This window comes from Coffea eugenioides, chromosome 4, assembly GCF_003713205.1.
Source record: "Coffea eugenioides isolate CCC68of chromosome 4, Ceug_1.0, whole genome shotgun sequence".
Taxonomy (NCBI): Eukaryota; Viridiplantae; Streptophyta; class Magnoliopsida; order Gentianales; family Rubiaceae; genus Coffea; species Coffea eugenioides.
Genome location: NC_040038.1, coordinates 1,941,224 through 1,963,896, shown reverse-complemented (window position 1 = coordinate 1,963,896; position 22,673 = coordinate 1,941,224). Strand labels below are relative to the sequence as shown.

The window sequence follows — 22,673 nt, the reverse complement described above, 5'->3', positions numbered from 1 at the left end:
AATCCGAATTCCGCAATGGACGATTTATAAGGACTCCTGTGCAAGTCATGGATAATTTGTAAGAACTCGCGTAAGTTATCTATGATTCCAAAGATATGCCTAGGTGATCGAAATCGAAATCGAACTCTTTCAAATTTTTTCACACACAAAAAAAAAAAGAGGTAAAATCACTGCATGCTCTTAAGCATCTAAAAGTCGACAAGATCAGCAGCTACCATGCAAAGTCACCTATCTCCTTCTGGGTTCTGGCGGTCCAAATACCCAAAACTAGGCGTACCAGACAGCGTTCAGATAATACGATACAAGTACCTTTTATCCTAATCTCTTCCACTGAAAAAGGGAGTCGATCCTCTTGATCACCTGAAGAGATTTTCAGGTAGATAGACATGATTATTAGGTAAGGATTGAGCTGCCGAACATTAAAACCTTCTATCTGCCCAACTAGTCCTATTGGGTTGTCCTTTAACCTTATAATTCCCTGCTGCTGTACTCATTAAAATCTAAAACGCTGGTGTTGTCTTGTGCTTTTCATCAATTTATTATGTGCTACAGATTTTTTTTTTTTTTTTTGGTGAAATGACGTCAATTTGGGTTCCTTTGGATTTGCACAAGTGTTTAGTAGGTTCTTGGGCGTGGTTTGAGTCTTAGAGGAATTGTAGATTGGCAATGCTTTAGTTCCTCCGTCTCGAAGACCAGCTGGATGCGATTCATAATAACTACCTGTCTCTCAATCGTCTGTCCAGACATTCCTTTCTCGGAAATGTCAGATTCAGACCTTAATCTTTCTTCTTTTAAACAATCGGTAATTGATACTCCCTCCCTTTTTTTATAACTGTCGTTTAAGGAATTTGCTCCTAAGTAGTACTTTTATCTGTCGTTTTACTATCCCTATGCAGCATTTATTATTTTTTCACATTTTTACCCTTTTATCTCTCTTACTCCTAGTAATTATTGCTTCTATCTGCCCTTCCATATTCTTTCTTCTTTTCTCACCGTATGTTGAACCCCTTTGTTCTTCTTACTCCTAGTATGTTGAACCATTTAATACAGTGAGAGAAAACATGGGTGAATGGAATAATTAATGAGGGTATAAAAGGAAAGTGGTGTATAGATTTAAGCAATGAAAACTTTTCTTAATTGACGTGCAATTCCTTAAACGCCAGTTATAAAAAAAGGGAGGGAGTATATTTCCATGCAGAAATCGATGCATGATGTAATATTACAATTACTATAAGAATAAGACTATTTTATTGCAAACATTAAACAAGAATAAGGAGCCTCTTTGAGGGTTTTTTCCTTCCTTTTTTAAGGCCAAGAGCTTTAGTATCACTCTCAACCTGCAAAATGTCAAAAAAAATTTTAAAAAAATAAATAACTTAGAAGGTACTCTTAGGGACTTTTTTTTTTTGGTTGGAACAAGGCCAATGTTGATATCTTGGATTAAGATTTGCACGATTGCCAGAATAGTAGAGTATCAAAATAACTAAATAATTTAGTACTACAAAAACTGCGATTAAGAAGATTGATGAATCAGATGAAGCTGTCTTAATGTAAGAATACACCGATAAAAGCGCGGAAGATACACCGAACATTTCAATGAAATGTTATTACAGAAAAATTTTTAAGTCTTTCGTGAACACATTTCTCAATCATCTATTTACCTCAAATGCATCAAATCAAATCGGTACAGCATATTTTACTGCAAAAACTCTTAAAAATAGCAAAACAAACGGGGCCTTAATTTCTTGAGTTTAAAGTAACAATAAACGAGGTTGACATTTTCCAAACAATACAGCAGCTAGAATTTTTATTATGTTGGTCTTGGTCGTGACTACTTCACTTGTAACATAATGGAGATTCATTAATATTGAGTGCCAAAATTAGCTCATGGCGTCAAACCCGATTACAGAAGGTCAAAAAGAAAGAAGTGTTGAAATTGAAGGGCTGTGAGAGTTATAATCTTCATGGAGCTTTATTTCCTGATTCAGTAACAAAACAGGCGCAATAGCAACACTCCGGTGGCGGTAGTTTTCTTTGGCAACATAAACATGGAGGACAATGTGGCTTCTGCATGAGCTCTGCTTCAACCAAAACATGTTGAAAAAGAAAAAGTAATAATCATGCATAATTATTAAGTAGAGCCTTTTGTAGACAACCGATACTTATACTAATATACAATTTGCAACTTGAAAAAAAAAGAAAAAGAAAAAGAAAATTATGGGATTCACTTTACCTCGATGAGTTAATCCAGTAATTCCAGCTGCAAGGGCTGGCGGTATGGTTGATGAAAGAATTAGGATTGCAAAGATAACAGATGCAACCACCACCAGAGACTCTTGGGAGGAGTTGGCTGTCATTTGCCCTAGATCACTAACTGATGAAAAAATAATAATAATAATAATAATAATAAAAGTCTGTCCTAGTGAAAATTGGTGTATTTAGTCTCCTGATCAAGGATTTTATGGATCGCAATTAACAAGCTTGTATTGGCATATATATATATATATATATATATATATATATAGGTGGTTCTAGTAATGGTCTTCAAAGACAGAGAGAGAGAGAGAGAGAGGGAGCTTCTGGTAAAGGGTCAGCTAATTTCCGTAGAATTGGGCCTTTTGACTGACCCGGGCAGCTCAATTTTCCAGAGCCAGTAGTGGGTTCCAAGTTCAAAGTCTCCTTCAGTTCAGGCGTTTACTCCCGGGCCGGGTCATTGCTAGTGCTCGTGGTGTCCATTTGTCACTGCTGGAAACGACTGCTAATGTTTTTGGACAAACTTTTTGACCATTAAGAAGGTGGATACTTTAATTAATGCAACTGCAACCATACAAAAAAGACTGCAATTGAAGTCATCCACTTTAAATCAACGACTGGTAGAGTAGTCCGCGACCGAGTTCTAAAATTTTACTTAAGCGTAGATAAAATGATCAAATTTTATTATTTACATTTTAAAATTTAAATTTTTTTAAAATTATAATCAGCGGGTACGTGGGCATCTGTCTGGATCGATGATGGTTCAGTTCTCCCGATTTATTCTTAAATCTCGTCAGATCCTTCCTTTCTCTAATATAAAGCAGTGTAGATCTATCGTGTCCGATTAAAAAAAAAAAAAAGAAGTCGTCCACCAAGGCAGTGGACAGTAATTTATACACAGTAATGGGACTAAGTTAATCATTCACCAAATTGTTTTCTTACGATTAGTGGAAACTGTAACGTGAATAACAGGATAAATGTTACTGTTGGAAGTTGGATGGCAATCCGCAATCGATTGAACATTTGCTACTAAGATTTGACCAAACCTGTAGGAATATTTAATAAAGCTACTTAGTTATCACTAAAAATATATATATAAAAAAAATTTGATAGAACTCGTAATAGTAATAGGGCAAAACAATAACATGTAGAGATTATACCAATGGAAAAAGAATTAAAAAAAAAAAAGAGGATAGATTATACTAAATTTGGGACTACCTATGCAAAAGAGAAAGAGTATATGAGATGGTGGTTGCATTAATAAATACAAGAAAAGGAGAATAAAACAAAGTTTAATTAGAAGTCCTAATGCCTATATAATTAGAGTATAATTTTATTTTAATTTGCATCTCATCTCATCCTAAAACCCCTTAATATCACTATTTTAAAAAAAATTAGGGGAATATAATGAGTTAAAATGAAAACATTGAGAACCAAAAGCACAAATTTGAAATTGTTGACTAATGAGAATTTGATCTTGACCGTTTGACATTGTTGAATTTGTTTGGATTGCATTTTCCGTCATTTTTAATGGAAAAATTACTGTAGCGATTTGATATATGTGAGGGAAAAAAGGTGATAGGGAAATGTGATCACGGAAAACGACAATATTTTCCGACGGAAACAAACAATCCAAGCATGGCTTTTTCGAAATTTATTTTAGACAAAATATTGCGAACCAAAAGCTAAATATTGAGACCCGAGACACCAATTCTTCCTAAGATGCGTTAACGCTACGAATTTGCTTCTTTTTCTAAAGACGTCCCGCCATGTGTTGCGGTTGCAGCAAAAATCTAACGTTGAATAATTTGAATATAGAGTTGTGTAAATGTGAAATATCTTAATTGTCAACAATCTTGTGTACCAAAGGAAATTTTGCTACTGAGTCTCGATGATTATTATGTTCGGGCAACTTGTGCTGGAATTTGACATTTGTTACCCATTCTAATGCACTTCTTGACGTGAATCCGGCGGAAAGTTGGAATTCAAACAAGCATTCGAAAACATAACGTAACAAATAGGGAAATGAAAACTTAATTAAGTTTTACACACTAATTAAACTCCGGACATCCGTGTTACACAAGTCTGTCTTATTCTCCTCGATTCTACTTTTTTTTTTCAACTCATCTAATTTTTGACTCTTCACCATCGTAGCTTCGCCGGGAAATACTGCAAGAAAACCGCCGCCATTGTTATAATTAGTGGCATACAAGTTAAATCACATGGTGAGTAGCGTGTGTGATTTAATGAAATGGGCATGGTTAGGGAAAAACACTTTTGAGCTGTAATTGTGAAATAAAGTCACCTTGTCGATGAGAGAGAGGTAATAAGGCTTGACTTTTTCCACGTCAATTCTGACCTTGCTCTTGCTATAGAGATCATATTTACTGTGAAAAATAGGACTTGCAATTTAGGGGAATCAGGCAAGCATTACTATAAAATAAAGGATTAATTTTTCCTATATTGACAGTGTATACACTGTCACTAGCGTTGGATGAATGACAATTATGCAAAAATTTTGTGTCATGAATCCAACGGTGATAGTGTATGCAATGTTAGTGTATATAAGATTTACTCTAAAATAAATGCTTTTTTTTTTCTCTATGTTTTCAGAATATGTAATACTGCTTTAAATAACTGTTTCTATTACTTGAATATTTGAAGCCACTTGAGATTCTGCTCATCTTCCTCGTTCATCAAGTGCTTGTATGCTCCTGACCTGTGTAATGCTGGGATTGCAAGAAATAAGCTTTAAATTCTACATCCATATATCCATGATCCATTTCGAGGACCAAAACAAATACTAGGTTAGTTTTCCTCCCTGACGTACCATAAAAGGAATGGAATCTGATGATAAAAAGGCCAGCAGATGGCAGTGTTGTCTTGTTCCCTCTGGCCACCTAATTTATTTCACACAACATCCAAAATAAAAACATTTACCAGGATTGTGCAGAATAATTAGAGAGAAAAATATTTACCAGATACATGTAGTCATCATGGCCCCAAGACATCAGCACGTTGTCCAGTCCACAACCTTCAGAATAAACTCCACATTTGGTGTTGTACGCAGGATTAGCGTAGTCAGGATTTTCCTCGAAGTACTGCACCAAGCACATAAACTCAGATTTAAGACAACTAAAATTAGAAGAAATACTACTGTTTTCAATACTGTTAAGACAAAGTACCCTGTGGTGGACAATTGATTCGTCAAAAGCGCACCCAACTGGGAATGTGTCACCTACCAAATATTTAATCAGTCAGCATTTCCCTAATCGAATGTTTTCGAGAAGGTTCAATAAAGAGTCGATTTTTCACTCACCTACAACGGCCCACTGAGGGAGCTCTCCAAAGCTCGGAAGATTAAGAACCTTCCCAAGATCTGAAACACAATTGGAGCCTAGTTAATTATCATTAGTCATTACTGCTACTACTACTGTCTTGATTCAGCAATTCTTTCTTTTCCCCTTTCTTTTGTGGTTTGTGGGTTGTTCGAGAAATGGTCAATGAGGTCGTACCATGGATCAGGGCGGTCAAGTGTAGCCAATCTTCATTAGGATAATCTTTTCTGACGGCTTCAGCAGTCTGCAATAAGTGCTCGATTTGAGGTTCATCCAAATCAGGATCACTTTCATCAACCACTTCATTGAGAAGTTCACAGCATTCCCATATGCTCATTTCCACCTTGTCCAACTTCCCATACCCTTCTCTCATCTTCTTTACCTGCAGTTGATCGAGTTAATAAACTAACTAATGGGTTGTGTCTTAACTAAACTAGATATCTTAGTGTTCACCCCAAGAAATAATTGAATAAAAGAATGAATCCATATTAAAGCTTAATTGTTGCCATTGCAGTTAAAAATTAGAAATTTACAGAAATAAAAATTCAGAGACCCCAAAAAACTAAGAGTCTCTCCAGGCTAGAAAATGGTAACGTTGTTTGGAGAGCAAAAGGAAATAAAAAATGGTATAGGCCGGAACTTAAAAAGCAAAAAATATTTGACACATTACTTACAAAATCATATGTTTGGTAAATATGATTGGTCCTGTAGAAATTCTCAACCCCTTGTTGCCTTGCACTTTCAGCATCATAATCCCTGTTTCAGAAGGGAGTAATATTGATTTGGTGAGGAGTTGGTTTAGAGACAAAAAAAAAAAAAAAAAAGTAAATTGAGATTAGCAATTGTCATAGAGTTCCATAATTATGGGCTTGTGGGTATAGGACTTGTTCCATGAACGTGTTTCTTTGATATAGGCCCGAGAACCTCGCAAGTTCAACAATTGGGCTGGATTTCTGCCTTTTGTTTCCACTTTCCTTAAAACGTATGTGTCAGGGCATATATCAAAAAATCATCCTCTTGTGATATGAGATTAGGATCTTAATTGCTCCGGTGCGATAATTAATCATATAACTCCTCCGAGCATTACAAGTAAATTTCACCTGCATTGGGTTGAGTTTCAGCTGCATGTGGGTAAAAATCAAATTTCTCCTTTTTTTTTTTTTACTTTTCCCCTGGCTCTGATTTCGTGTTAGAAAAATTGAAGGCATGGTACCAACTTCATTTACGAATTTCTAAAGGTCGAATTAGATGATTGCATCGTTTTCTATGGGTTTTGGTCTGTTTTGTTAAACTAATAAACAGTAAAAATGATCAATCAAAGCAAAGAGAGATTGACCTAAAATTTTGGCCAAAAGCATTGGCCTGAGGCACAGAAAAGCCCCCGTCCAATACCAATTCCCTTTCATTCTTTTGGATCCCCTTTTCCTCTACCTCATTAATTCCTGTTTTCACGAAACGAGGCAGACAATCAGGCAAAAAGGAGAATTATGAAATAAAAAAAAATTCTAATAATTCGTACAAAGTGAATTTTTCCAATTTCCTGACCCCCCCCCCCCCAACAAAAGTGAAAAAAAAGAAAAAGAAAAAGACAAGGACTCAAAAATCAAGGGCAAATCAATGAAAGCTTCGGTCAGCCCTCAAATTCACTCTCGAAGATGATGGATAATAAAGGGGGAAAAAAAAGAATTTGAAACCGTGCAAAATATCTAAAATACTAACGACAATGAAAATTGAGAATTATGTAACTTTGATTTGACGAATAAAAATATCCTAAAAACTGAGAGCCAAAAAAAAAAAAAAATTTATTTCAATTTTTTTTAAAAAAAAAAAAAAGAGGAAATTTACCAAACTCTGGCTGTTCAACGAGGATAGTCATCCTGAATCAAATCCTACCGATGCAGAAATTCTTAAACTAAGATGAGAAAATAAAAAGCGGCGTGAAGGGAGAAAAAAAAAAGGGAGTTGGGGGATGGGAACAGGAAATGAGGCCGTGTAGAATGGAGGTTTTGGGAAAGGGGAGTATTTATAACGGCCGGAGAGTCCTTGCCTGAGATTTCAGGTCCTCCGAGCCCTTACCTGAAAAATCTCATTCTCCTCAGTCCTTAACTTTTATATTAGTGTATTATTTTTTTAGAAAAGTTTTCAGTAGTCTTTCATTATCCAGTATTCTTATCCTTTTGCAAGCGCTTATTACTTAAATATAATTTGCGGTAGACGTCGAAGACAGGAATTATAGAGAGAGAAAGCTGATGATCGTTTCTTTCTTTGTCTCTCTACATCTATCTGCTCACGCGATGCTCTGTTATAGGGCTGTGCAGTGCAGGTGGCCGGGCCTTGTTGCCCGCAGTGAATTGGCGATTGAATTTCAATCCCACCTAACAACGGCAGCAGTGGATTCGGTCGCTGGCTGTTCTTTTCGGATACTTTTTATTTTTTTACAGGTGGTGGGGTCCATCCTGACTCAGCTTCGAGTAGGAAACCACATCCCTTGGGGCCCCGCTGCAGTAGAGTCCAGTGAAAGACTACGACGAACGACCGACCCTACCGTTAATTGGACTACCGACTGTCCGTAACAGTCCTGTGACATCACACGGGTCCGGTGGCCGGGGGGCAGGTAGGTGGTGATGCTGATATTTCAATTCTTTCCACTTTTTTTTTTTTTGAGTAATTGGATTCACAAAAATTTACCACTTTACATTGTTATTTTTAGGGAATTTTATAGAAAAATATACTGTAGTGATTTGATGTATGTAAAATAAAAAAGTGATTGAAAAATATAAAAAAAAAAAATTTTGGTGAAAAATTACATTCCAAAGAAGACTATAGTAGGTTTAGTCATAGTTGTGAGCTCCCGATCATGTTATTCCAAATCTTTTTATGATCTAAATTTATAAATTTGATCTCGATTTTATGTAAAAACACCAATCCTTATGAAATTATGAATTTAAGTCTATATGCATAGATTAGCATTCTATACATTGACCGTGTATATTTTGTCACCGTTAAATGCATGATAATTAAACTGAATTTAAATTTTAAATTAAAATATGGTGTACATGTCATAGGTGTGTAACTGTGATGTCGTAGTCATTACATATAAGATAAACGGACAATACACTAAGATATGTTTGGATAATTAGGAGTTCAAAATTTTAAACTTCACTTAGATTGATATCTTCATTCTTTTTAATTTTTAGCCCAAAAGCAAAATCTATTTTGGAGTGACTCTCATGTTATTAGCAGATAATATGCATTTTAGTTGAAGAAACTTATTTTTCTAGCTAACATTACATTTTCTCTGTTTATTTTGATACGTTTTGGCAGATTTATGAGCTTATAATAAATAAAATGGTTTAGCTAACGGACGCTCATTAATTCAAAAGCATTAATTTAGAAAAGTGTCTAAAATGCAATGCATGAGGATGCATTAATTGTGACTTTGTGTTTTAACATGATAAGTTATGTATAATTTAACTATGGACATTGATTAAAAGAATTTAAAATGTAATATTATATTTTTACACTTGGGGAAGGATCTTATGATTATACACAATTCGATCCTGTAACCTCCCCAACGATCCAGTGTAGAATCTAAATGTTAAAAACCTTGTTGGATTAGGTTCACTCATAAACTCGCTCTGTGACTCCATTGTTATATTTAATGGGTTTTCTTATGGATAAATTTTCCTAGTAACACCATAAATGGCTTTTAGATATTTTTCTCATAGATGGCTTTTAATCACATTTCGAAAGATCCATTGCAAATTTTTTTTGTTTTAATAATTGAGAACTAAAATAATAAGAAAATGCATCATAAAGGAAAATTTGTATACGAGAAGTCAATTACTTGAACAGATGCCTCAAATCATATGGATATGAAGACATCCGGTCCCACGCTGCATGCAATAAATGCAATCAAAATCGTGGAACCTCACCATTCCATGCAAATTAGAAAACCAAAAACTACTCAGGCAACAGTGAGGCATATTATTATGCCTTTCGCATCAAACCAGAAATAAAAAACAAAAGAAACTACAATTTTTAAAAAAAAGAAGAAATAGTACAAGTAATTTGGATTATAGCTTTCTAAAGAAAATTTGTTATATTTTTCGTGAATGTATTTTTTAATCACTCTTTTATTTTTTGTACATTAAATCGCTATTAAATATTTTTTTAATAAAAATTCAAACGGGATTTTAATGTTTTTCTTTACACCGTTATCAAGTTTTATACATTGAGCACAGCTGACCAGTACTAGTGTTCAATCAAAACACGCCCTTAATAAGCTTCGTCTACTTTTTTTTTTTTGGTTGATTCTCACCAAAATTGGAAAAAAAAAAAAAGTTTTTGTTACTGGTTCAGCCGCCCAACGGCGGAGGCTTGTAAATTAGCCGTGACTCGTGAGATGCTTGCTTGCTGGCCGGCCGCCCGTCCGTAGTTGTTTAGTCACCATATCAACGTCACAGTTGCCGAAGGTCAAGTCAGCGACACGAGCATCCCAAGAGGTTTCCACCGACGACCACCGGCGTGCCACGTCTCCTACCACCAGGCATCAACTTCCCAGCTGTGCCCTTTTGTAATTTGCGATGACATCAGTTTATGTAACGTCGGTGAACCAAAAGGACACATTGCATGGTCCCCATCATCATGGAAACAAGAATCCAATTTTTTTTTTCTTTTCTCTGTTTTCAGAAAAAAATACATAGAAGATGAAAACTTTCGCTATTTTCTGTCAACTCTCCTCTGCATCCTCCTCATAAGTCCCCTGTTACGTTTCATACTTTTGAGTAGTCTTTAACATCTAACTAATGGAATCCTCAGTGCCATTTTTTCAGTGACAATTCAGTATCACTTCTATATTTATGCCAAGTATCATTTTTATTTAATTTATCATGTATTGTATATTTAAATTTTTTCTACCGTCACGTAATAAGTGAGATTGATACTAGATTTGACACCTAGTAGTGGCATAGAGGATCCCAAGTGCAGCGGCAGAGCCATAAAAGTAAGATGTTCAGGCAATGCGAATAATTGTTATATGTGTTAAATTCCCATACTGATTGATCCCTTTCAAGCTAGACACACGAGTTGCAGTCAAGAACAATGTGGCCCGTGTAAACTGCGTTCCTACATGTATAGGCTACCTTGCGCTGAAAATTTAGGCCCAATAACTAAATTTATACGGCCCGTTTAAGGCCCAAATTTGATATCCAGTCACACCACAAAAATTTTTGAAGCCTTTTGACGATTCCAGATTCGTATCCAACTACGAGTCGGGGTTTTTTTTTTTGGCTTTCTAATTTAGGATTTATATTCAGTTTACCATATGCCCGACCTTTTTGCTTTTTGAGTACTAACATTAAGTTAGAACAAGCTCACAACTTACGAGCTGAGAAGGCCATTGAGGCCTCAGAAATTGAAAGTTTTAAATTCATCTCTTTCGCTCTTTTAAAATTGTAAGTGAAAGATATCGAATTCAGATTTCTCGTTTACAATCTCTATCCTTACAATATCTAATTCATCTTGTCCTCTAACCCTTTTGTTTCTCAAATATCATCATTCTCCTTTTTTTTTTTTTTTTTTTTTGTCGAAAATAATTCACAACTATTGAGATTTGGACTCAGTCCGTAAAATCAACCATCATTAGTTAGTCGCTCGATTTTTACAAAGTAAACATACGTGTATGTTTATATGCAAATGCATGAATCCCAATTTTTTCAAGCATCGGCTAATCGATAACAGGATGGATTAGGTGGTGCATAACTACAATGCAAAGGCAAATCACAAAAATTAGCCGTTAATAAGCTGCCTACAACAGATGAGACTGGGAATGAAAAGAAACGCAAAGTGTGATCAGTGTTTTAACCTTAATATAACCTAAACATAAAGGCCAACAAAGTACGTAAATGATATATATATATAAAAAAATATATAGAACAGTTAATGATGATAGAGATCATCATTTCCCTGAGAGAAATAGTGCAAAACCTTCTGACATTTAATTGTGTTTCATTTTTCGTCGTACAAAAAAAGCAAGTTAAACATATATTTGTCCACTCTGGAGCAAGTGCACATCTTCTGATTAATTGCCGGATGTAGCATACTTTCTAATATTGGACCCTTCCTTTGCGGGAACTCTTAACCCATGGCCGCAAACAGGAGAATTTTCCTCCGCCAACAAAACTTTCTTGTCCGAACTTCCACTTCCAATTTGCCCAACCATTCTGACATCAATTGTTTCTCCTGGAAATCAATTCCCATTTAGCATTCACGTTTTTCTTTTCTTCGAATCTGTCCCATTTTCTGTCATGTGGGACATTTCCGTTCTTCAATAATCATCAGGATTATGAGTCTCGAAACGAGAATACTGCCTCCTATATCCCGATTAGTTCAATAGTTCTTCTAGTAATCCCTGAAAAATTAATTGCCACTAGTTATTTGATTTAACTCCCTGACCAGGCCGTCCGTGGCCGTCCTTTTTCTTGTGATGCACAAATTAAGCACTAGCAACGCGGCCGAGAAGTTCTTGATTATTGGATGAGTGGACGAACATCATCATATTCATGTAGTTTTTGGCGATCATGTCCATTTGTTCTCCTTCCATGTTGGAGTTTATTCAATTTTTGTGTTGAAAGGCGGGAAGTTCGAATAAATGGCTTACCGGATCAGCTCCAGGTCCCAGTCATGGTCCGTTTCCCAGCCTTCTTTCGCTCAGAGGATAACAGAAGACCCCGTGACGACAAAAAATGCTCAGAGCACGGTCACCTGCGTTTATCAGACTCATATCGGTGGTTACTGGAGAAATGTCACAGTTTTGTGGAGCAAGAATCTGATGAACCATTCCCTGAGCATAACCGTAGATAGCGTAGAGACTGATTATCATCAAACGTGCAAGATTGACCTTAAGCCGTGGCATTTTTGGGCCAAAAAGGGGTACAAAACCTTCGAGGTTGATGGAAACCAACTAGATGCGTATTGGGATCTGCGATCGGCTAAATTTTCTGGGAGCCCAGAACCATGTACAGATTTCTACGTAGCTCTAGTTGCGGATGAAGAGGTGGTGTTATTAATAGGGGATTACAAGAAAAAGGCCTACAAGCGGACGAAGTCAAGGCCTGCATTGGTTGATGCTGTCCTGTTCTTCAAGAAAGAACATGTTTTCGGCAAGAAGTCTTTTTCTACTAGAGCCAAATTTGATCACAGGAAAAAAGATCATGACATTGTGGTGGAAAGTTCGACATCAGGGCCTAGAGATCCTGAAATGTGGATCAGCATCGATGGGATTGTTCTGATTCACATCAGGAATCTGCAGTGGAAATTCAGGGGTAACCAAACTGTTTTAGTTAACAAGCAACCGATCCAAGTGTTCTGGGATGTGCATTCTTGGTTATTCTGCAGCCCTGGAACGAGCCATGGTTTGTTCATCTTCAAGCCAGGGGTACCAGAGGCAGAAAGCGACAAAGACAGCAATTGCACCGGCGATAGCGATTGCAGCGCTGATAGCCGCTATTATTCCACCCAAAGCCATTCCAAAAGTTCACCCTTCTGCCTCTTCCTCTATGCATGGAAGATCGAGTGAGATTCATTGAAGACAATCTTTTAACGTCTTTCGCGGGCTGAAGTGGCGCCAACCTGCACAGGCAAGTTGAAAGATTATCCAGTATAGGATCAAAATCAGACGTCGTTACCAGGGTATATTTGTTCAGTTTAATTAATCCCAGAGTAATTTGGTTGTTGAATTTTGAGATCAAAACTTTTAAAAACTACTGCAGCAATAGGCTTGCATTGCCAAATACTGGAATCAGCAATCAGGATTATGATGACAGCTTTGATCATATAATAGTCATTTGCGTCATCAAATTCCAATCCCAGAGAATAGTTCCTTCCATAAGTTTGACCGTCATTGGTCCAATTTAAAAACTCTCTTAGTTTTGACTTGCTCGATTAACATTTTTCTCCAGTGAGGAGGGCTGCAGGATTGGTTGACAAATGTTTCATTCGATTGTCATGTATTCTAAAAACATCTTCCTTTTTCTTTTTCTTTTCTTTTTTAAACCTTTTTGGTTAGGAGAAAATGCATTTCTTTTGTCTGTCATTTGTGTTAACTTCTTATGTCTTTATATTACCAACATTATGTGACGTATTACTTCAGCTAATTTAGTTATGCTTACCATTTTTTTTTTTTTATCATACAAGGAGGGTTATGCATCCCTTCAAATGATATAATATATATATATATCATCCTTATTAAACGTTTGATCAGAAATATTTGATTTGTCATTGAGGTATTATTCAATAACAGGAAAAAAAAAACTAACTATTTGGATAGTGGATTATTACGTTATCAACACATTTTTCAACTCCTCTTTTTTTTTTATCTCACGTACATCATTGCATCAAAAAAATGCTACATAATTTTTTAAAAAAGATTATCCCAAATAATCTACTATTCAAATACATCCATATCGAACTATGATAACAATCTCGATTGTTTTGGATTGCATGCCTGAAATACACACACACTCACACACATATATATATATATATATATATATTGGTACTTGAAATTTCTGACACAAAATCCTCCTATTTTATCTTGTGTTAAAACATTCATATCTTTATCTTCCAAGGTACCTCAAGAAGATTTGTTATTCTTCCTTACATATTCACCTTGTAATATTTCCTTGATCTAGTGGCTAACATTGAAATCCCACAACTTAGAGATCCTACGTTCAAATCTTCCCTATCGTTCTTTTGTTAGAAATTTAAAAAGAAAAAGAAAAAGAAAAAACCTTGTACTATTGACCGTAGAACCAAACGGCCGGTCAGATCTGCGTTCTCTCTAGCGGGCCTCGAGTGCTTTTGGACTACTGAACCTGTCCTGAATCGACAGTTACCTTGCATGAGCCTTAACCCATTTTCTATTACAAGCGGACATCTATTGTATCAAGTTTGTCGTCTATCGGAACGGACGTTTGTAGAACTGGGCCTGTCCACGGATTCCAAATTGAGGTACTCTACATACATTTACCTTACTTAACTACACTCTTTGTGAAGTTCGATTCATCCTATTCTTATTGTTTTGGATCTGTGAAGGTTGTCGCTGGGATGTTCCTCTAATCCAATCCAAGAACGGACGGGAGGGAACAGTATATTTTTTTTTTTTAAAAAAATATACGCTTGAAACTTATTTTCCATTCATCAAAAGATCAAATCAGGTTTGAAGTGTAAAGTAAAATTTTTTTATATATACTACTACGGCAATAAAATATTTTAAAAATATCTCCAAAAACAGTTTATCCAAACGGAAATATTCAGCTAAATTCAACATGATGACACCCCTAGTTTTTAGTGGTTCCCCTGTGTTCTTTTACACAATTTCTTATGTTTGGATTAAAACCTGATTTGACTTTTTCGCAAATTAGGAAAGAGTCCCCAAACACATCACGTACGAAATTTTTGTCTGCAAACTCTCATATCAAATTCCAATAACGTAGACAATTTTAACTCACCTTTTTTTTTTTCCATAAAAGAAGAAGAAAACGACGAAGAAATCAGATCATTCCTTTTCCATATCACGTTCCACCACCCGAGGGATCCAGGCCAAACATATACTATTAGACAAAAGAAGAGAAAAAAAAAGTCATGCTAATTCCAAATGCTAGCATAGCGTTTTACTCAACCATCAAAATCTGGTTTCTTTGTAGCTTTCGGTAGTATTATTAATAGTTCTTTCACTGACATTGTAAAATTCAATTTTCGTACGTACGTCATGAATTAAATATAATAATGTCAGTCAGTATATATAAGATTTATTGTTATTAATATTAGCAACTTCTTCTTCTTTTTTTCGATTCTAATGTTGAATGAGGTTACGTCAGAGATAGGAGTGGACGAGTTTTCATTGAATGGTAGACATGTAACAGAAGATGAAGTCGGGCTTGAAGCTGTAGGAGGATTGGTGATGCTAATTTTGGAGTGGTGATGCTAAAAAGGATAGGAATGTGAGATGTGTCAAGTACTTGACAAATTTGTAGACCAACCAAAAGTCAAATCTTAGTCGTGTGAAAGCCAAACCTACCGTTCATAAACTAAAACAGCCACAAACACGTACCGACTTGGTATGCCACCCCCGCAACTATATATTGGGTTGATTCCTTTGGGATTTTTTTTTTTTTTTTTTATAAAAAAAAAATGCAGTCAAATTGAAAGAAAAAAAACAAGCAAGACCTAAAGTACGTTCCTACCTAAATTCCAAGCATCAGATCTACTTTCTTCCCTCAACAGAATTTCCTATTTTTAGCAAACAATCCTGACAATATACTACTACTACTACTACTAGTATTTTACGCATCAACTATGTATGTGAAATGAAACAAACCTCAAGGAAAAGGGCTGCGATAAGCACTTATACCTACTTTTTCTCCAAATCTTTTTTGTCCTTAGTTCAGCCTAAGTCATTGTTCAAATAGCCATTCCGTTGAGTCAAAGTCCTCTGTGCCCATTGATTAAAAGAGAGAGAGAGAGAGAGGGAGAGAGGACCGTCGTTCTATAAAACCAAGAACTTGACAAATTCCTATTCCCTGCGTGCCTTGGAAGGCATACTTGTTGAAGTCAAAAAAGTTTCAGAATTTTATCGTGGTTAATAAAGTACTACATATTGATGCACATGTAATTAGGTTTATATTGAACTTAGTTAAGCAGAAAGGCCAAGGGAGAGGAATATATAACATGTGCATGGCAATAAGCTTGAGGGTGAAAATCAAGGGGCACGCCTTGGATTGAATCTAGGAGACAGGACCACTGACTGATATCAAGGGAATGTCTAGTGCATTGATCAAGTAACCAGCTACTGTTTATTTAAAAAAAAAATGTCCAAAGATAAATATGCTTCAAATTACAGTTGCAAATTAGATGATGTTTTTCTTTTCTTTTCTTTTTTCGAAAAAGAAAATGGAGCTCAGCATAGAGAGCATAGAGTCGTGATCACTTTTTGCCAAGATCTTTAATCATAAGGGTTATAATTACTGAGACTTTTGCCATTGACAACTCGTCTCAAAGTTAAATTCCCCAGCCTTTGTTCTTGCTTCTACTAACTATTAATTTAGTATTTTCGCCCTCTCAATGTCATGAGTTAAAGCATAGCCTAAAAGTACGCTTTGGCTGGCTGAGTAGAAAAAGTTGTAGTAGTACGAAAGTGTAAATAAGCTTGGACCCCCTTTTGGCTCTTGAACGGTGGGCGTCATAATGACTGTGATAATTAGGAGATGGTACATTGATTAATGATGCTTAATCGTGGAATAAGCAATGATGAGAAGATGATAAAAATCCAGGATTCTAAACCAATACATATGGATTTATCATTATCGTTCAATGATGATTAGCATGATTATGTGACAAATGTCAAGGTCCTTTACCAAAATCCCATCCCCTCCCAAATAGTAATAGAATAAAACTCTATGCCTGATATGTGGTTCATACAATTCCTTTTATTTTTTTTGGGGGTATTTTGGAGGTGGGGTTAGGTTGAACAACAAATTGTCTCAGATTTTTGGATGGTTGACAATATTAGGGTTGTGGAGGGGAAAATTTGATGTCACTACTGGAAATGAGTGGTTGAATGGAATTGAAGGATAATTCAGCAGCGACTCCTCGTTCTTTTGTCCTAAGGCTTCCAATGCTTTAACTTGCGACCTGAGGAACTTGAGATAGTTTGCAGCCTCATCAAGCATGGATGCAGTATCCATCTTGCTACCGCCCGGGACCAGCCTCTGCAAAACCCTAATTCTTTCGCTTATCCTTTCTCTTCTTTGCCTTGCAGCTACAGTTTGCGGATCAGTTGAAATTCTGACATTCTTTCTCTTAGGCTTCTCCATGACCTCCATGCCAAAATTCACTGGCCTAAAAGCGGCCGCTCTATAAATCATTTCCTTCATCTGGGCAATGGCCTCTGAATCAGGCTCCCCTCCTGCAGACGTTATTGACGAGCTAGGCTGCTGAAAGCTGATGTTTGATGAAGTTGGACGCTTTTCTGATCTGGGCTTTTTGGGTTTTGGCTCGTTTTCTGATATCAGCTGGAAACTGTTGGAACTATCTGAGCGGACAAGATTTTGGAGTAGGGTTTCACTGCTTCTCTTGGTAGCATGTCTAGGTAATTGACTGGCATGTTGGCCGGATGAAGTAGTTTTTGAAGCTGTTTCGTCCAGCTCTTTTATGCGGTTGTGATTATTGCTATATTTTGCGTTGGAGCTATCGCAGGCAGACTCACCAGATGAAACACCATTCACAGCTCGAAAGTTCCATAAGGTTTTGCAGTCAGAGAAGATCATGGAAATGTCTGCATCATCTTCGACTGATGTGGTGTCTGTGTTACTGTTGGACCCTGATAGCAGGCAATCAAGCGATTCCGTGGAGCCTGTAGCTGTTGCTATTAAACCAGCCTTAGCTTCCTGGAGGCAGGTGTTGATGATTGATTTGTTTGATGTGCCATAATCGAAGAATAGGCCATTCAACTGGTTGATGAAGTCGGTCCTATTAGGAATTGGAGAAGATATTTCAGCTACTGATGATTTTCTAGGCACTTCATCGTCATCAGCTAATTTTGTAGCCTCTTGTTGCAGAGAAAAGTTCCAGCTCGAAAGAACCTGTATGGGCGGATTAAAAGCCGGTGCTGAATGCTGAAAACTCTGACTTCCTCTGCACGTCTTGATATTTGGTGAACCGGTTCTCTGGAGCAACTGAATCGTATTAAAAATATCTTCTGGGATATCTACTTTACCTCCAAGAAATGCGTAGCCACTTGAATTGGGCACCATCAAGCTTTCTTGTGGATTCTCCCATGAAGCTGATTTGTTCTCAGGTACTTCTGCTCCATCCCAGTTGAAACCATCCATATTAATGATGCAACTTGTAGCCGTTGCAGAGAAAATGACAAGAAGGCTCTTGAATAGCTGACAGAAAATTAAGATCCGAATTCAAGCACAAAATTGACACTTATCCACCTATATATTATAGCATGTATTTAGTGCATTTATTGCCTCAATTAAACCAAGTCAAAGGGCTGGTATTTGATCAGTAGAAACTAGAAAAGCCTACCAATCAGTAAGTACTCTAGATCCAGCTGCTTATGCTTGTGTCCTCGGGAGAATGTTTAGTGTGAAGAACAACCGATCGACTGAAGAAATCGTGCGAGTTGAGCCTTAGTTAGAGAACCAAAGAGCTGACGCGGGAATGGCTTCAGATGCGTGTCATCTTGTGTACAATCCTGTAACAGTGCTAACAACCATAATCAATGCTGTACCTTGAAAACTGCAATCATCAACCAAAAGATCATCATCAACGTCAGTTTTATGCTAACAAATTTGGTCGAACTTTACAGCTAGATAACATGGGCAATTTAAGGTTAAAAGAAAAAAAAAACTCGTTCAAATGAAAGAAGTCATATACTGCAATAGTTGGTTAACTGTGGAGGATGTTACTGAAATTAAGAGGATGTTATAGGCTTATACTACTGCTATTATACCTTGAACAGCGAAGAAGGACCGATATTCTTCACTCTTGAACGAAAATATGATGGTTGCTGGTTTGAGGGGTTATATAGGAATTAGAAAGAAAGGATTGATTGAGCAAGCAGTGGTGTGTACTGTGTAGTTGAATATATATATATATATATATATATGTATATATATGATGAAAGGGGAAGCTTTGCACAAATATTCTAACATAGTTTTTACAGTTGACAGGAGATCGATGTAATGGTCTTGGAAAGATAATTAAGCTTTTGGTTAGTTAGGTGGGGCTGCAAGAGAGTATTTTTCGCGGATGGGGAGCATGAGATTTCAGAAGAAAGCAATTTTGGATGTTATTTCAAATTATATATTATTGCTTACCTTCCCTGTGGAGAACTCTGAAGTCTGACTTCCTTTTGGCTCATTCTGCTTCATGCGTACTGTAAAGTTGTGTAATAAAAAAAAAAAAGTTGCTACCCTGTGGGTAAGCTTGCTATCCTTCTCAAACACTTCCATCAATCATATTCTTAATCATAGCCGTTTCGTGTTTTTAACCGTTTTACTTTTTACCTCAGTGCCTTTTGATGCTAAAAGTTTTTAACCTTTTCTTTCTTTTTTTTTTTAATTTTATGGTGGTAATACTTAATTCTTTTTATTCAAGGCAAAGAAATTTGCTCCTTTTTTTTATTATTATAATAATAAGATGTATGCAAAGACTTGTTCATTTGTTTCTAAGTCGAAATTGCTTGGATTACAACCATAGCTGGAAATGCATTAGGTAACCCACCCGAATGGATGACACAAACTGCTTGCCCTTGTCTGTTCTTGATACCAGAGCTGAAACTTCATTCACTGTATATACTCGCCAACGCTGTATTAGACGCAGTCTTCAGGGCCACGCTTGATTAGCTGGCCTGAGTAGAAATATCAGCTTGGATTGAAACTTGGGATGTTTCCTTTTTTAATTTATGGACTAGTATATGCTAAAAAAAAGACCAGATGTAGAACATATATAATCTTTGACAGATCTGAAGAAATATTTCTTAGGATTTTCGTATCATGATCGCCTTCAAGATGAAAATATAGAACAAGTACTAGTGGGTTCGTGGGCGGAGGGGAGGATAAACAAAATTAAAACTTGGTGGAAGGCTATGCAAGCAAAATAGTCAGAAGAACTCAGAAGAGAAGATAGGACTTAGGGGGGAGGAGCAGGCACCGCTCGCTCCTAGGATTTTGTCTTTTCACATCTCATAAACTCCACAAATCCTCCATTTTCTAGAGACTAGTTCTCACTGCATGCCCCTCTCTATCTGCCTCTGTCTCTGTCTCTGTCTCTGTCGAGAGAGAGAGAGCATCTGGACTGTGAAGGCATCGCCCCACATGCCCCCCATCAATACAGCTCAATGGATGGGTTGCCATAGCAATTGCTTATTTTGTCACTTCTTTAAGAACATTTCTGTGTGTGTCAACGCTCATTTTTTTTTCCATCACTTTCAAATGTTTGTCCTTAAACTAGATCCATTTTGACACTCCAATCAGTCATATTTGTATCATTCAACATATACATACACCCATTTGGCACTTAACATTGAGCTACAAAATCATAGTATAGAACAAAGAGGTTTGGTTGGTAACTTCCACTTGAGCAGCAAACTTGATCATGCACACGTAGGTGCGTGGGTGGGAAGAGGGGGTGGGGGGACGACATATATATATATATGTATTAAATTCTGGCTGCTCAGGATTGTTATCTGATTCAGCTAAAGAGCACGGTAAGCCTGATCTTCACCAATTGATTTTTCCTCATCTTAACTAATAATTTTTACGCGAGAATTACAACTCTTGAAACACATTTTTGTTTTGTTGTTTTGAGTTGGCATAGTTTGGTTTTCAATCAAATGGCAATAAAGTGAGTCGAATACGTGAAGGGAGAATGCAATGTGATTAACATGAGACAGGCTTTCCTTCAGTGGTTACATTTGGTGGAACACAAAAAAAGCTGGAGAAGTATTGATTCGAAAGAGAAGACTTAAATTGGTTTGGGATAGGTGATTTTACCACGGTTGTTATATTTTTAACATGACGTGATAGTGGTGTGCACTCATTTAATTTTATTATACTCATGAAGAATTTTATTAGTAATTTTATTATACTCATGAAGAATTTTATTAGTATACGTCACTTTTTCGCTATACAAGTACAATCGCATATATAAGTATACACCAAATCATAATATTATATATATATATATATATATACACACACAATAGCCACACTAACTTCAATAAATACAGACTGTCTCAACCAACTATTTCTAGAGTAGTTGGCCACCAAGAGATAGGCTTTCCTTCAACATGAGAAGCTGGGGAATAATTGATTCGAAAGAGAAGACTTAAGTTGGTTTGGGATAGGTAAAATTAGATTTTAGTACGGTTGTTATATTTTTAACATAACGTGATAGTGGTATAAACTTATTTAATTTTATTATACTCATGAAGAATTTTATTTGTATACATCACTTTTTCGCTATACAAGTACAATTGCAAATGTAAGTATACACCAAATCATAAAAATAAAAATAAAAAACAGCCACAACAACTGCAGTAAATATAGACTGCCTCAATCCCATTTAAACAAAGTAAGATTTTTATTTTTTCTTTTTCCCTTTTATTTTTTAATACTTTTAGATAGGGAAAAGTTCTTCCAAAGCTTCTCAGGATTAAATTGGGCTGTACCAGTGGACTTCATTTGGACCTATCCAATTGGTGCCATTTGGTTTGGCCCACAGTAAAGGTGGTCCATCTTATTATGTCCAAATCAAACAATAAATGCCTTCTACTCGCGTTATTTCTGGTAACGGGCCGTGAGTTGTCGGCTCTCAAAACCAGGATTCCCACGTTTTATTCCGCCAGTTCGACCAACGGCTCGGCTAACATCATGGGCCCCACAAAAACTTCGCCAGGTTCCTCTGCATATGGGTGATGGCGGACCGCGGGGCCCAGATTGCTATGATGGAGGCCACACGTGAACCCAATGCTCCAGATCATACGTGGAATACCACTATTGGCAACTCAAGCGATTGGATGAGCTGCACTCACATGGGAAAATCAAGAAACAGTGGTGGAGGAGTGGGTCCAGGAGATCCGACTAAAACTCATCCGAACCACCAATCAAATTCCGAATCATTGTCTGTTTCTAGTTTCTACCATCTTCTTACTAGAATGTTATCATCACTAGTTTTTTTTTTTTTTTTTTAAAGGAAAAAATCATTACTAGTCATATAATTGGCATGGGACTTGCTATTCTTTTAAGTACGAAATCTTAAACTTAACCTTAGACTTACAATGCTTTCAGTCTTACCATCCAACTCAACTCTCCTCTAAGTTTCAATTGATTTGAGACTTGCTAATCGATACACGCAAAAAAAAGTATTTTTGTCAAAAAATCCAAGCAATACTTCATGATGTCCTGATACCATGTACATCAGCAAATACAACTACAATCCCTAAAAAATTGACGTTGGATCATGCCCAATCTATTTTTAACAAAAAAAAAAGAGAGTAAAATTTAAGAA

General features: G+C 36.5%; 3 protein-coding genes across 6 annotated transcripts; 1 reads left to right on the top strand and 2 right to left on the bottom strand.

Annotated features, from left to right (window-relative positions):
• Positions 1-4,362: 4,362 nt before the first annotated feature.
• On the bottom strand, positions 4,363-7,654 carry LOC113768335 (inositol oxygenase 1-like). The gene is made up of 11 exons (XM_027312647.1): positions 7,437-7,654; positions 6,928-7,033; positions 6,266-6,347; positions 5,769-5,973; positions 5,573-5,632; positions 5,439-5,491; positions 5,232-5,354; positions 5,084-5,153; positions 4,904-4,982; positions 4,559-4,640; positions 4,363-4,422 (listed from the first exon to the last, which is right to left on the bottom strand). The coding sequence occupies exons 1-11, from the start codon at positions 7,465-7,467 to the stop codon at positions 4,396-4,398; spliced, it is 918 nt and encodes a 305-aa protein (XP_027168448.1). The 5' UTR covers positions 7,468-7,654; the 3' UTR covers positions 4,363-4,395.
• Positions 7,655-12,243: 4,589 nt separating this feature from the next.
• Positions 12,244-13,170, top strand: LOC113767858. The gene has a single exon (XM_027312061.1). The coding sequence runs from the start codon at positions 12,244-12,246 to the stop codon at positions 13,168-13,170; it is 927 nt and encodes a 308-aa protein (XP_027167862.1).
• Positions 13,171-16,889: 3,719 nt separating this feature from the next.
• On the bottom strand, positions 16,890-19,245 carry LOC113769500 (transcription factor bHLH87). Of its 4 annotated transcripts, none has more exons than XM_027313959.1 (2): positions 18,687-19,245; positions 16,890-18,592 (listed from the first exon to the last, which is right to left on the bottom strand). In XM_027313959.1, exon 2 carries the CDS (start codon positions 18,482-18,484, stop codon positions 17,135-17,137), a length of 1,350 nt encoding a protein of 449 aa, XP_027169760.1. In that variant the 5' UTR covers positions 18,485-18,592; positions 18,687-19,245; the 3' UTR covers positions 16,890-17,134. The 4 variants fall into 4 exon arrangements, with proteins under 4 accessions (XP_027169760.1, XP_027169761.1, XP_027169759.1 ...); XM_027313960.1 differs by having other exon boundaries at positions 16,890-18,541; XM_027313958.1 differs by having other exon boundaries at positions 16,890-18,899; positions 19,038-19,245.
• Between the last annotated feature and the right edge of the window lie 3,428 nt (positions 19,246-22,673).

Excerpts from the sequence above, each read along its gene's own strand:
- LOC113769500 (XM_027313959.1), bottom strand. The coding sequence starts at position 18,484 with ATGGATGGTTTCAACTGGGATGGAGCAGAAGTACCTGAGAACAAATCA.
- LOC113767858 (XM_027312061.1), top strand. The coding sequence starts at position 12,244 with ATGGCTTACCGGATCAGCTCCAGGTCCCAGTCATGGTCCGTTTCCCAG.
- LOC113768335 (XM_027312647.1), bottom strand. The coding sequence starts at position 7,467 with ATGACTATCCTCGTTGAACAGCCAGAGTTTG. Across the intron at positions 5,492-5,572 it reads CCCTCAGTGGGCCGTTGTAG|GTGACACATTCCCAGTTGGG; the intron begins GTGAGTGAAAAA and ends AATATTTGGTAG. Across the intron at positions 4,983-5,083 it reads CAGATTCCATTCCTTTTATG|CATTACACAGGTCAGGAGCA; the intron begins GTACGTCAGGGA and ends TTGCAATCCCAG.